We start from the raw sequence: 14,667 nt of genomic DNA, 5'->3' as shown, positions 1-14,667 counted from the left end.
CCTGACAAGCAATCCGTGCATCTTCCTTCCATATCTTCTAATTCAGGCAAACCATTGACCATATCAAGTTTGGTTAGTAATTTCAGGCCATTCACACTCAAATGTCCATATCTATTGTGCCACAACTGAGTTCTTTCTTGTTTGGAGAGTTGCATACACATTGGCATTATGACTGGTGCTGAAATTAGAAACATTCTATTTGCAGTCATTTGAGTAGAGAATATCAAACCATTTTCATCATGATATCCCTTGCACATATTATCTTTGAACACAACAGTTACTTTCTTTTCTTGCAGTTGCCCAACACTTAGCAGATTTGTGGTGAGGCCTGGGAGATAGTATACATTGGTAATTACATGAATCTTTCCATTGATGAAAAGTTTCACATTACCCTTTCCCATGACAGACATCTTGGTATCATTACCTAATTTCACTGAATCTTTGAATGAAGAATCAAAATCATATAACCAGTCTTTTTGGCCAATCATATGGTTGCTGCAGCCTGAGTCTAAGTACCAAATTTCTTCTCTAATCTCATGATCTTTATCAGTTCTTGCCATTAATAAGGTTTCTTTTTCTTCATAGAATTCAGTGTAGTTGACATTGTCTCCTCAATCTGGACAAGAATTTTGATAATGACCTAGTTTATGACATTTGAAGCATTCAACAGTCTCCAAATTTTGCCTACCTCTGCCACCTCTCCCTCTACCTCGACCTCTACCTCTTCCATTACCAGCACCTCTTCCACCATTGGAAATTTTAAGTGCTTGTTCAACACTACTTTCTTGTTGACCACGCATTCTTTGTTCTTGTACCAAAAGGCTACTCTGCAGTTCCTCAACTGATAGTTCAACCACATTGGTAGATTGCTCAATGGAGCACACAACATAGTTGAATCTTGGAGCTAAAGATCTCAGTATCTTTTCCACTATGGTGACTTGCTGCACAGTTTCACCACTAGCTGTCATGCGATTTGCTATTGTTAGTGTTCTTGAAAAGTACTCATCCACAGATTCACTTTCTTTCATCTCTAGTAGTTCAAATTCACGCCTAATTGCTTGCAACTGAGCCCTCTTCACCTTCGTTGTGCCTTGATACTTTCTCTTCATAGCTTCCCAAATATCTTTTGCAGTTTCTCGATTGAGTATAGTCTCCATTATTGTGCGATCAATGGATTGGAAGAGATAATTCTTTACCTTGAGATCATTGAGTTTGCTTTCATTTGCAAGACGCACTTGTTCTGCAGTTGCGTTTGCTGGTGCTATGCTAACACCATTCTCAATTAACGGCCAAAACTCCTTTGATCGAAGCAAATTCTCCATGAGCATTGACCAATGCTCGTAATATCCATCAAATTTGGGAACTGTAGGCTGTAGATAGTGTGATTGTTCTGCCATTGTTGAATCAAGAAGCTGAAGAAAAGAAAGAAATTGCAGATAAGGCGATGCTTCGCCGAAGAAGAAAGAAAAGAACAACCGTTACGGCGGTGGAAAACGGTTACAACTCCAAAACTGCGGTTCTTGGAGCTAGGCCCTATTGAAAGGCTCTAGATACCACTTGTTGTAACTGAAAAAGTTTGTTGTAACCAACTCAATTGTTACTCATTGATTAGCAAAGTGATTACAAAGCTTGGCTTATATAGCTTGGCACACAAGCAACACAAATGGGCTTGACACATACTAGGCCCAATGCAAGCTAAGCCCAAAGTCACATATACAACTATCAACAATATATATATATATATATATATATATATATATATATATATATATATATATATATATATATATATCCTCATGTGTTGGACGGTTATTCACTTATCCCCAGCCATTGATTTGCCTAAATTTATTAGGCATTCAACTATCTCCTCTAACCAAAATAATAATTAATTTTTTAAGGGTAAAAATATCAGAGCTTTTATGGTTTACCCTCATATTTAGGTCGGGTATTCAACATAGACATTGTCAGGCAGAAGCCCACGAAAAGTTGGGTCAAATGCAATTCAAATAGAGTACTAGCTCTATACTCTGTAAATCGGTATGTGGTGGAGTGATCCATGATGATTCAGGCCCCTGGAGTGGAGGGCTGGTGTACATAGGGTGTTGTACGGTGCTCAAGGCTGAATTGGGGGCTATTCTCAATGCTCTTCGGTTGGTGTGGGATAAACAATATCAGCTTGTTTCTCTTGAGTCAGACTCGTTGGTGGTTGTTTCTTTGATAAATAAGGGATGCTCCTCATCTCATCCCTGTGCTACCATTGTCACTCTCATCAATCACTTTAACTTAAAAGATTGACAAGTTCAAGTGTCACATATTTATAGACAGTCAAACGAAGTTACTGATTGACTTGCGAATTATGCTCTCTTAATATCCACGAACTCCCTTATTCTTAATCATTCACATCCGGAGTGTAACAACCTTCATTGACAGGATGTCGTCAATGTTATATTTAATTGTCGTCTTTATTTGTAATTTGGCCTATCAACCTTCCTTTTGGCCGGAAAAAAAAAAAACATGTTAGTAACCCACGTTACGCTAAACCCGCATTGCAAAAAAAAAAAAAAAACCAACCAATGATCCATAATTTAGCCTAGAAATGAGCCACCTCATCAATCAGAATCCCAAAATATAGATTTGGTGTAGCAATAGGTTCCGTTTCCATAAAATTTTATTTTGTTTTTTTAACTCTTTATATGTAACTATATATTTCCTTAGGAGAATGTTAAATATTTATTGAATCTTAAGCATATGATAAGTTTGCTAGCTGCCAAATTATGTTATTAGATCGGAGCAACAACTTTCAAACCACCCTGGTGACTATTACAACGCGTCTCTTACTAGGCACCTTGCAGTTTGGCTACTAATCATTTGTAATTAAAAATGGATTAGTAATATTGAATGGTTCCAAATCAATCAAATCTTACAAATGAAATTGATCCAGGTTTCAAGTTTGTTGCCTTTGTTAATTGCTTGTGATTTCATTATTTGTAGACAAAGAAGAAAAAAAATTCCATCCCAAAAAAAATGAGGTGCTTTATGGTTACACGTATTAGTGTTGGTAAGTGGATGCTTTGCATTGGTTGCTTTTTTTCTTACTACACTCTTCCCATGTTATGGTCCTACCACCAGCTGGTATCATATGTATTTTCTATTCTATTTTTCTTCTACTATACTAAATAATGTTATCAGATTGCGGCGATTATTAATAGAAATTTAGAAAGTATTATACAAACATGTACTTTGCTTGTCAGCCAATAAGATTTTATTTCTGATTTAAAGTTAAAAAAAAAATGTGAGTAAAATGTTTGCATCTGAACTTAAAAGTGTTGCACCTTTGTGTAGAGTAAAATTGGTGTATGGTTTTTTTTTATTGGTTTTTGGTATTTTTGTGTTTCTTGGCCAGTATCTTTATCTCATATTTTCTCTAAATTTCTTTGAGGTGCTTTCCGATTATTTTGTTAATTTTTTCGGTAAAACTAAGTTAGTAGTTAGAAATTTTACTTTAAAGGTAAATAAATGAAATCTCCGGGTTCGAATTTTGGCTCATACATATATAATGTAATGTTGCTACTAACTGAGCTAACCTCATGAAAACTCAATTATATTGTTTCTATTGTTATTAATGAAATGTTATGAACTTATTTGTGCACAAAAAATTTGTCATCAAACCAGACCTAATTTTCTTCTCAAACAAAATTAGAAAAATATCATCTCTATTCATTTTTTAAAAGAGATAAATAACTTTTTAAAATTTAAAAAAAAAAAATTGTATCTTATAAAAAGACTATAGGTAGTTGAACTCAAGAATGTTAAAATAGGATAATGCGAGTCTCTTATAATTTAATCAAAATCATGTGTACAATATATCACAATGATTTAGAGACATGCAACAATATTAAAACTCTTAGAAAGAATTCACCGTTTATAGTTGGGCAGAGATGATACTTTTTTTTTTTGTTAAACAACCTAATAGCTAGAAATTTCATTTATAATGTAATGTCTTATCAACTGAGTTAAATTCACGAGACGACATGATGATACTCTTGTTTGTTACATGTAATAAAAATAGAAAGTTTGAGTGTTTGACAACTTTTCAATTTTGGGCCAACCTATTTATACACAGATCCGCAAACACAGTACAACACAAGATAACAACTAAACAAATCACAATATTCCAATTTTGTTTCATTTCTTCATCAATTCTCACCAATTCTCACCATGACCGAAACTTCCACAAACACAAAAATCAGATTCGCAGAAGAAGCACTATTACAAAACAACAACACCACCATCACCAACAAAAACAAAAACAAATTCTTCAACCGTAGCGTTTCACACGTAAACGACGAGCTACACACTTTTCGAACTTATCTCCGATGGATGTGTGTAGATCAATCAAATGCATTCACAGCAACACTTTCTTGGTTTGTTTTCTTCCTTTTAGCATTAGCGGTTCCTGCGGCGTCTCACTTCATAATCGCGTGTCGCGATTGTGATGCGAGACACTCGCGACCGCACGATGCTATTGTTCAGATTTCTTTGAGTTCTGTTGCTTCGTTGTCGTTTTTGTGTCTTTCTTCGTTTGTAAGAAAATATGGATTAAGGAGGTTCTTGTTTTTGGATAAGCTTTGTGATGAAAGCGAGATGGTTAGAATGAATTACATGACACAACTCAATGTTAGTATTCTCTTTCTCTGTTTAATTACTCTGTTTTTTTTTTTTCCCTTCTTTATTTTCATTTTTCTCTGGTTGATCGTGTTGCTTAATTTGTAATGGAATTTATTTGATAAAATTGGGAGTGAATTTGATTTTGTTTAGTGAAATAAATCACAATAGTTTTAGGGATGATTGAGATTTCGCAAACATGTAGTTATAAACTTATGATTCTGAATTCTGCTTTCTTAATAGGACTCCTATGCTTAGATTAAATTACATAGATTAGAGAGGTATAAAACGATTAGGAATTTCTAACTCAGATGATAATATTGATATTCTTAAGTTAATCCATAGATATTGTTAGGTTGATTGGTTAAGAGTTTCATATTAGTTGAAAGATCATCTAAAAATATGTAATATGTTTATAAACGGATGCAATGTAAATCAAATCGTAGGGTTGAGTTACACCAACTCAAAACTATAAAATACTGGCAAACACATTTAAATCTGATATTTAGGCTCCGTGAACTTAAATTAGTTGACATGAATATCGCATTATATATGTAGAAGTTGAAATTCGAACTTCGGACACCCTACTTATTCAAATTAAGATAGAATTTATACTTGACCCAAATAAAAAAATCTTACAGTTTTTTTTTAATCCAGGAAACTTTTATTAATTCAAAAAACAATTCTTTACAACGTGATCACCTGATCCAACCATCTAAACAGGACAACCAAAACCAAAACAGAGAGAAAACTAAACTAGATAAGCAATTGAGCAATGTGCTTCCTAAGCTTAGGACTTCTCCGGCCTCTATACACTATAATATTGATAATCTATTCCTCTATTTTTGTATTATGTACTCTATTGCCAAAGCAAACATCATTCCTATAATTCCATACGGTGTAAACTATTTCAGCAGCTGCACTTTTTAGAAGTTGAGCCCTCCACCCTTTCCCTTTACTAAGTCTTGTGATCCACCTCAATTCATCATTTCAATCCATAGGGATATGATCTATCTGCAGCCATGTGAGGACCCTTTGCCAAATAACCTTCAACTCGGAGAAACCAAAGAACAAGTGATTAATAGTTTCCTCCTGGTGACAAAAACAGCAATGCACATCAACTGTCAAACCGAATTTATGGAGCCTATCTTTTGTTGTCAATCTGCAATGACATGCCAGCCAGAAAATAAACAAAGCTCTAGGACGAGCCATATTCTGAAACAGAGTTGGTCTCCAATCTACAACAGGATACTCCACCTTTAAAAATATAAACTTTCTTTATGATAGCTTTACCCGTCATTTTGATCCAACCTGGTATCTGACACTAATTTAAGTGACAATAATGCAACTAATTTTTTTTAGTTGGTCCAGTGGTGATTGACACACTGGACTTAGTAGGGAGGACCACAGTTCGATCCACCGCAATTGCGATTGAGAGTACTGCAACCACTTAATGACAGAACTGACCCAAAACTAGATTAGACAGTCATGTGAGAAAAACAATATTAAGTGACAATAATATAAAATAAAAATGAAAAACAGAACCAAAGAAAATTAACTCAATTGCTAAGATCATAAGAAGTTGACTTGACTTATACCTTGCAAGAGCACCTTTGTAAACACTAGTTGAGTCTTTAGGACTATCCTTGATGAATCCGCAAGTCCAATTAAATTTGTATCAAAGATTGATTGATGCAATTAAACCATTATTTGCTAGTTTTGCTAATCGTGTGTTTATATGGTACAGAGATCAGTGAAGCTTATTTCAGTCTTTGCTGGACCATGTTTCATAGCAATGGCAACATACAAAATCTGGTGGTACGCATCAGGAGGATCACAAATTCCATTCCTAGGAAACGTGTACATAAGCGATACACTAGCATGCATATTAGAACTCTGTTCCTGGCTATACCGAACCACAGTGATATTCCTAGTATGTGTTCTCTTCCGTTTGATCTGTCATCTTCAAATCCTACGGTTACACGATTTTGCAAATTATTTCCATGTGGATTCAGATGTGCAATCAGTGATGTCGGAACATTTGAGGATTAGAAGACATTTGAGAATCATAAGTCATAGGTATCGCGCGTTTATACTTTTTGCGCTTTTGTTGGTTACGGGAAGTCAGTTTGTTTGTTTGCTTGTGACAACTAAGGCTAGACGTGATCTTAATATCTACAAAACCGGCGAACTTGCGGTATGTCTTCTCTCTGCCTCTCTTTTCACTAATTGTCTTATCTTGGTTAATGTTGCTCCTTCCATTTTTTTTAGTTGCATGCTTTTGTTTTTTACTCAATTTTCATTTCGTATGATATATACTTAAATATAAGCAAAAATTAGTCAAATAAATTTGATGTATTTGCTTCAAAATTTGAACTAAATACACTAACTTTTGTTGACTAATTTTTGTTTATATTTTCGGATGGAGGTAGTATTTAAAATTATTACACATCAACCAAAGGTAACAAGTTACGCTGCTAAATTATTTTGTTTAACAAACCAATCTTAAAAAAACTATACCTATAAAGTTAGGGGACACATTGTGCGTGACTCTTTGAACTCTTCTCAGAAAATCTACAACCTTTATGTTAGGATGAAAAAATGTCAAACACAAATAGTATAAAATCATGTTGATTTTCTTAGCACCTATATTTGACTTTTTTTTTGGTCAAGTAGCCTAGTGACTAAAAAAGTAGAGTATCTCGAGTTCGAATCCGAGCTCCTGCACATATAATGCGATATCCCTACTAACTGAGCTAAGCTCACGGGGATCTATATTTGACCATTTTACTTAAAGTAACTTTGAACATTGTCCATATGACAGATCTCTTACCCTCGGTCCAACAAGTGGAGAACACCAAAGCAGATTTGATATTATTTTTTAAAGTGTATTTTGAAGTTTGAACATTAAAATTGACAATGTATTTTTTTTTTTACAACAATGTTTATTTATTTTTTGGTATATAAAAATACAAATTACAAATAGCAACAAAAAAGTTCAAAGGGTTCAAAATAAGTCTATTTGGTTACCCTTTGAGCTCATCATCTTATAAACGTACAAGTGTACATGGGACCCTTTGTTAGCTGTACATGCCATGATGCCAGAATCGTCAAGTTCAATCGCAATATAAAAAAGTTTATGTAATTTTTTTTTTATAAGTTTATGTAAATGAAATCATCAAAATTAGAGGAAGACGTGTCCATTTTTTGCAAGTTTGTGACAGCCCCATAATAAAATTCCATAATTTATTCGAAAAAGACATGACCAAAAACATTTTAGTAATCAAACCAAACATGTCCTAACACATTGTGTGCTATTTTATATTCTGTTACAGCTATGCTCCGTTACGCTCCTATCAGCACTATCCATCATGTTCCGTAGTGCTACAAAAATAACACACAAAGCACAAGCAATTACAGGATTAGCTGCCAAGTGGCATGTTTGTGCAACGTTGGATTCTTTTGATGGAGTGGTTGACGGTGAGACACTAACGGCTCGGAGCTCTGATGATAAAATCTATCCTTCGGTGGGAACAGATGGAGAATCAGATTCTGATGATGCTGGTGATGAAGAAGATGAGATTGATACCACAAAATTTATTCCATCTTATGCTTATAGCACTATTTCATATCAAAAGAGACAAGCTCTTGGTAATTTTCTCTTACCCTATTATAATTTCTTATGTTTTTAGATATATATAATTCATTGTTAATTATAACATATTTATAGTAGGAGTTAATACTTTAGTTTTCTAAATTTTTTTTGTTTTGTCAAATAGTCTGTACTCGGAAATTACACCCTTAAGGTGGATAAGTGAGATGATTGGAGTTCGAACTCCTACCCTTGCATATATAATGTAATGTCCCTATCAACTGAGTTAAGTTTGTCAGACAATATGCAATGTGATTTAGTGTCAGAGCAGCATTGATTGTTATTGTAGTGACAGAGCTTGGGTTGGATGGGTGGGGTTGATGATATTTGGTGTAAGGCCCGCTATAGATGTCAGTGCATTTAGTTGATGTTTTAGTTTATTTTCTTTTTTGTGATATGATCGTATGTGTTTGTTTTACGCATTGTACTCGTTTTGCTCTCATTTATGATATTAATAAAATTTAACCGTTAAAAAAAAAAAACTCAAGGGACAATTTGTGTGATTTCAGTCGTTAGGCTATTTAGTATTTTAGTACATTTTTTGAAGTACTTATTTAGAAAATAAATATAGATGTTTGATGAATTATTATTTATTATCATCAATGTTGTACTGACTCAAGTTTTATGCTATTTTTTTTTATTACATTTTTGCAGTAAATTACTTTGAGAACAATAAGGCAGGAATTACTGTATATGGATTCATGTTGGATAGGAGTACACTCCACACTATATTCGGCATTCACATGTCACTAGTTCTATGGCTGCTTGGAAAAACCATAGGCATTTGAAGAATTAATCTTACTTTAGTATTTGGTTTCATTATAGTTTATAAATCATGTCCACAAAAATGTAGTTTGTAAGTCCCTTATTTTTTATTTATTGCTCTCGATTACCGGCTACTTACTGTTCAAAATGGATGAGAAGATAGAAATGGATCACTTATTGATGCATTTTAATCAATAATAAAGAAAAGTTATTTTTTATAATTTATTTTGCAATTTTTTAATACCAAAATAAAGTAAAATGAAAAGTTTTAAATTAAACTAAACTAATTATTTGTGACCCATAAGTTAAAACAAGAAAGAAAAATAGAATAAACTCTGTAATGAGCTTGGCCCAAAACTTAAAAAAAAAAAAACTTAAAACAAGATCAGTAGCAATTGCTCTTGGTACTTACATAGATAATTATATTAGACTACCGCTCTTGGTACTTACATAGATAATTAAACTACCGAAATATATTTCTTGATAAAATTTAATTTATAAGATTAATAATTTTTTTTTCTCCTGTGAACTTAACTCAGTTGGTAAAGACATAGTGTTATAAACGCATGAGTTGGAGTTCGAACCCCGGAGACCCCACTTATCCACTTTTAATTAAGATTGAATTTCGATGTGTGCCGGAGATTTACCTCAAATTTTTTTTTTTTGCCTTTTCACCACCAGTTGAATCTGGTTCGGGGGTCAGTTCTGACATCATGATCATAGTTGCGGGGGATCGAACTGAGGTCCTCTCTACCAAATTCAACGTCAATCACCACTGAATAAACTAACGATTGTTTCCATCGTGGCATAATGCATATTTTCTTCATATTTTGTCTCGTGCAATTTCTTCTAACTCTTGTTTTTTAATAAAGTAAGCTAAAACCTTAGGTATTAACCATAAATTGTGATCCAAAACTACTAAAATTTTATAGAATAGATCCTAAAACTACTCTAAACCTATGAAGCACCGACACCTCTATGAATAGGTGTGTCGCGGTATCGGACACGTTTCGGTGTTCGAGACTCGTATGACACTCGTCCGACACGTATCAGACAGCTCAAATAGGTGTCCAAAACAAATTATGTTTTCCATTACTCCGACACTCTTAAGGTTGGTGTTCGACACCTGTAAGACACTCATGCAACACGTGTCGGACAAGTTTCCTAAAAAAAAAAATGTTTATTTGTTTCTACTTTTTTAGAAACATATCAGACATACCTACAGGGTTTATAAATGTGTCAAAACAACAATGCTGATCATTGAGGGATTAAAGAGATTACATTTTGATTGCAATATTTTTAGCTTTTTCGATAGTATATGGATAAACAAAGGTCAAATATTAACATATCTTATCTTAAAACTTTTTCTTAATGAAATAATTTGCTCAACTTTGATGCACATGGATATATAGCGGTGTCAGAGTCCTATATTTTTTATAATAGAAGTGTTGGCGTGTCCGTATCTATATCGTGTCAGCATGTACGTGTCAGGCTCCGTCCTTGATAGCTCTAAACACCTCATTTAATTTCCTGTCATCGGTAAATTAAGTCTATGCCCAAGCAAAAGTTTATAAAAAAAGTCTATGCTCAAGCACTTGTAAGAATTTTTTTTTTTTCACCATCAATTTAATCTGGTTCGGAGTCAGTTCTAGCATCAAGTGGTTCGAACCGTAATCCTTCCTACCAAGTTCAGCGTCAAATTAACACCATTGAACCAACTAACGATTGGTATAAGATTTTTATTTTTTTTTGCCATGAGCACTTGTAAGAATTTTTTATTTTAAAAACTTGGCATCCATCCTATTGACACTAATTCGAATTAAGAGACCAAATATTCAAACGATATAAATGAAAACATAATAAAGTATAAAAAGTTGTCAAAAATATATTTAATACATAATCCATATACAGTATATTATGATAAAATATATTATTTTGACCAAAAAATAATAAAATATATTACTTTAATTTTTATATAAAATTAATTGGAATATAAATTTACATTAATTCTTATATATATTTAATTTTATCTTTTAATATATTTAAATGGAATATAAATTTATATTATGCTAACAATACTAAATTCAAAATACTCTTTGTGACATTTTATAAGTAAATTTCATCTTTTTATATTCATTCCATAATTAATGTATAAAATATTTCATCTATGACAATTTATAAGCAAAATTGTACTTTTTAAATTTATTGTATATGTAATGTATCTGATTTATATAGAGACCAGATACATTAAATATGCTATACATCTAAAATTAATGGTGAAATGTACTTATAAAATATCACGGTAGAAGTATATTATTTTAAATTTTATATGAAAAATAAATGAAATATTAACTAGAAAATGGTATATTAGGGGCTATGCCCCTTTTGCCCCTAAAAAAAATTCAGCGAGTGGTATTTCACCACCAGTTTAATCTGGTTCGAGGGACATTGAGTGGTATATTAGCATTATCAAATGTTTTTTTTATAGAAGCATTATCAAATGTTGAATACAAAATAGTAAATATAATATATTATTTTATCAAAAAAAACAATATTATTGTAATATAATATCGTTTAATTTACATAAATCATCAATGTAAATATTTTTACACTGCTAACGATCAATTATAACGTCTGATCCTTATAATTGTATGACCTTCTAAAATGAGATTCTTTCTTTTACACATTTAAAAGTGTTAGCTCGGTCATAAGAGATTAGCCTTGCAATCTCAAGGCACGGATTTTAAATCTCTTTAGAGACGACTGTAAAATGGTTATTAGTTTCGATTTAACTAAAAATAAATGTTTTCGTATCCAAAAAAAATGATTTCCCTCCCTAATTTAAAACAGTAATTTCTAAAATTAGTCGATGATTGGTTGTAATTTGATGACACCGTGAAACATTTACACTGCCGTTGTATCAAAATTAACCTTATAATATTTTAAATGATAATATAGAAGTTCTATATGTTATTTAAAATAATTGAAACAACTTTTCTTAAGATTTTTTTTTGACTACTTTTTTTAAAGATTTTTACCAAAACAATATTTCATAAAAAATTATTTTAAACATATTAGGTATGTTTGAAAAAAGTAAATATTTAATTATAGATGAAAACTTTTTATTTTATTTAATATTTTATTGTTATAAAAAATTATTATTATTGAGCATTGAATTCATTCATTCATCTAGCCACTTTGGTTGTCCTCATCCACTCTCAAATCTTCCCCTATATAAAGAGTACACCTTTCAACTATTTTCAACACATCTTTCATTTGATAATATATAGTTTTATTTTAGAAAATGGCTTCCAAAGTAGCCTTACTCAACTTAGGTTTATTGGCCATCATGGTTTTCATCTCTTCTAAAGGAGAAGCTAGGCCCTTGCCTGACACCACAAAGAGTGAGTATACATTTTGATTTTAGTTCTATAAAATAAACTCAATCATTGATCAAAATAACATAATTATTTTATCACACTATATCATTATTATTATTATTATTGGCATGTTAGTTTATGTATTCATAATAACTTTTTATTTTCAAGGAAAATGTGATGACTAACATTATTTAATTTGTTCATGGTTATTGTTTCTTCAGCTAAGGTGGTTGACAGTCGATGTGCTCAAACTGAAAGTACTGATTGTTTTATGATCCCTGGTTTTGGTGGTATTGGTGGAATGCCTGGTTTTGGTGGAATTCCTTTGTTACCTGGCTTTGGTGGAACCCCTTTGTTGCCTGGTGGACCAAAAGGTAATTTTAGTCCCAATAATTTTTTTAAAATTTTTTTAGTCCCTAGAATATTTTTTTTATCAATTTTTAGTCTTACCTTTTATAAAAGCGTGTGTTTTTAGTCTCTGAATTACTAAAATCACCCGTTATTATAAAATGTATGAACTAAAACTGGTAAAAAATTCAAAAGGAAAAAAGCATATTAAACTCTTATTATTATTGGCATGATTGCCTCTATTCACTTTTCATAATTAAATTTCTATTAAAAAAATATGTGGCAAAGAACAATATTTAATTTTTTTCATGTTTCATGTTTTTTCAGCAAATGTTGTGATGGAGAAAAATGACAATGGTAATCTCAAAGATAGCAAAAAATCGACAGATGCAAGATGTGTTGAAAGTGAAAGTACCGATTGTTTTAACATACCCGGATTGCCAAATTTTGGTATCCCTGGTTTTGGTGGAATTCCTTTGTTTCCTGGTGTACCTACTAAAAACTAAAGTTGTTATGGAAGGAATAATTAATTATTGTGATTATTTCACAATGTAATGGTTATTACAAGAACAAGAATGTGTTATATCAGCTCTAATTTTGCTTAAGAATAATCTTGTAACAATTTCAATCTATTATCAAATATCAAATTTAAAAGTTATTATAGTTGGAATATTTGTGTGTGAAATATTTTGATCTTATTATTATATTTTTTTTTGGTGCAACAGAGCTGAGAATCTAACATATGAGTTCTAGCATATTATCTAAATCTTTTTTCACTGGACCAAATTAGTGCTTAAATAATTTTATGTTATTTAATCACCTTCGTTGTCGTAATTATTATTAACACTGAGAAAACTTTATTATTATTTTTGTCCAATAATTTAGCGGCTATAAATATTACCTTTTTAAAGTGTATAAGTAGGGGGTTCGCAATTGGAACTCCGATCCCTGCATATAAAATTTAATGTTCCTACCAACTGAGTTAAGCAGATGAGAACAAAAAAACTATTTAATTATTACGAATTAGAAGTATAACATATTGATATTACCTTCGAGGTTTAATCAAAAGGTCATGCTTGTAATAAATAAATAATATAGCCAAAAATATAAAATGATATATAGTGGTAGTAAAGATTATACCAAAAAAAAAAATACCAGTAGTAATGATTTTTTTTCTTTCAAAAATAAGGAGTGCAAAATTATCATTAGAGATAACAATTTAACTCATACTCAAATAGATAAATTTGATCGAAGATAAGAGAATAACTCACAACAAATCTCTCTTGTCTCTTCCTCGTTCTCAAAATAATGGTTCACTTAAGGACTTAAATAATGTCCCCGGTTTTTTTGTAAGGCTAAAATAGGTATTTTTTATTGTGAAGAACAATTTGGGTCCAAATACTGTAAAAAATAAATAAATAAATAAATAATTTGGGTCTAAAGTTATTTTTGGGATTTTTTTTTTTTTTGTACATTTTTTGGGATCATTTTGAATGTTCATTCAAAAAATAAAAAATTATATGAAAATAATAAATAACATATATAGGGTGTGTTTGATCTGCTAAAAAATAGGGGACTGAACTGGACAACTTTTGTTTTACCCTGTTTGACTCGAAACTGATTATGAGACTGAACAAATTAGATAGCAAGGGACAAGACAAAAACAAGAATATTTTTTCCTCCACCAAACTACAGGACAACAATACAACTATAAAAAATACAAAAATACTCATTTTATTTTCGAATATAAAAATATGTTAGCCCTATTTCTCTTCGGTATAGTTTTGTCTTGAGCGCGGCGGTTGTATTGTGGAGCCTCGCCTACTCGAAAGGATTGTTAAATATGCTATTTGACAC

At 31.7% G+C, this 14,667-nt stretch overlaps 2 protein-coding genes across 2 annotated transcripts; both read left to right on the top strand.

Annotated features, from left to right (window-relative positions):
• Nucleotides 1-4,132: 4,132 nt before the first annotated feature.
• LOC123918991 lies at nucleotides 4,133-9,303 on the top strand. The gene is made up of 4 exons (XM_045971206.1): nucleotides 4,133-4,677; nucleotides 6,413-6,862; nucleotides 8,001-8,316; nucleotides 8,972-9,303. The coding sequence occupies exons 1-4, from the start codon at nucleotides 4,219-4,221 to the stop codon at nucleotides 9,103-9,105; spliced, it is 1,359 nt and encodes a 452-aa protein (XP_045827162.1). The 5' UTR covers nucleotides 4,133-4,218; the 3' UTR covers nucleotides 9,106-9,303.
• Nucleotides 9,304-12,350: 3,047 nt separating this feature from the next.
• On the top strand, nucleotides 12,351-13,421 carry LOC123917872 (elastin-like). The gene is made up of 3 exons (XM_045969750.1): nucleotides 12,351-12,486; nucleotides 12,684-12,836; nucleotides 13,138-13,421. The coding sequence occupies exons 1-3, from the start codon at nucleotides 12,387-12,389 to the stop codon at nucleotides 13,314-13,316; spliced, it is 432 nt and encodes a 143-aa protein (XP_045825706.1). The 5' UTR covers nucleotides 12,351-12,386; the 3' UTR covers nucleotides 13,317-13,421.
• Nucleotides 13,422-14,667: the final 1,246 nt, after the last annotated feature.

The sequence above is a fragment of the Trifolium pratense genome, linkage group LG3 (genome assembly GCF_020283565.1).
Source record: "Trifolium pratense cultivar HEN17-A07 linkage group LG3, ARS_RC_1.1, whole genome shotgun sequence".
Taxonomy (NCBI): domain Eukaryota; kingdom Viridiplantae; phylum Streptophyta; class Magnoliopsida; order Fabales; family Fabaceae; genus Trifolium; species Trifolium pratense.
Note: the sequence above shows the minus strand (reverse complement) of the source record. Positions and strands in the feature narration are given on the sequence as shown.

Coding starts and splice junctions, on each gene's coding strand:
- LOC123917872 (XM_045969750.1), top strand. CDS start 12,387: ATGGCTTCCAAAGTAGCCTTACTCAACTTAGGTTTATTGGCCATCATG. Junction 12,487..12,683: donor CTTGCCTGACACCACAAAGA/GTGAGTATACAT, acceptor TTGTTTCTTCAG/CTAAGGTGGTTGACAGTCGA. Junction 12,837..13,137: donor GTTGCCTGGTGGACCAAAAG/GTAATTTTAGTC, acceptor ATGTTTTTTCAG/CAAATGTTGTGATGGAGAAA.
- LOC123918991 (XM_045971206.1), top strand. CDS start 4,219: ATGACCGAAACTTCCACAAACACAAAAATCAGATTCGCAGAAGAAGCA. Junction 4,678..6,412: donor ATTACATGACACAACTCAAT/GTTAGTATTCTC, acceptor TATATGGTACAG/AGATCAGTGAAGCTTATTTC. Junction 6,863..8,000: donor ACAAAACCGGCGAACTTGCG/GTATGTCTTCTC, acceptor ATTCTGTTACAG/CTATGCTCCGTTACGCTCCT.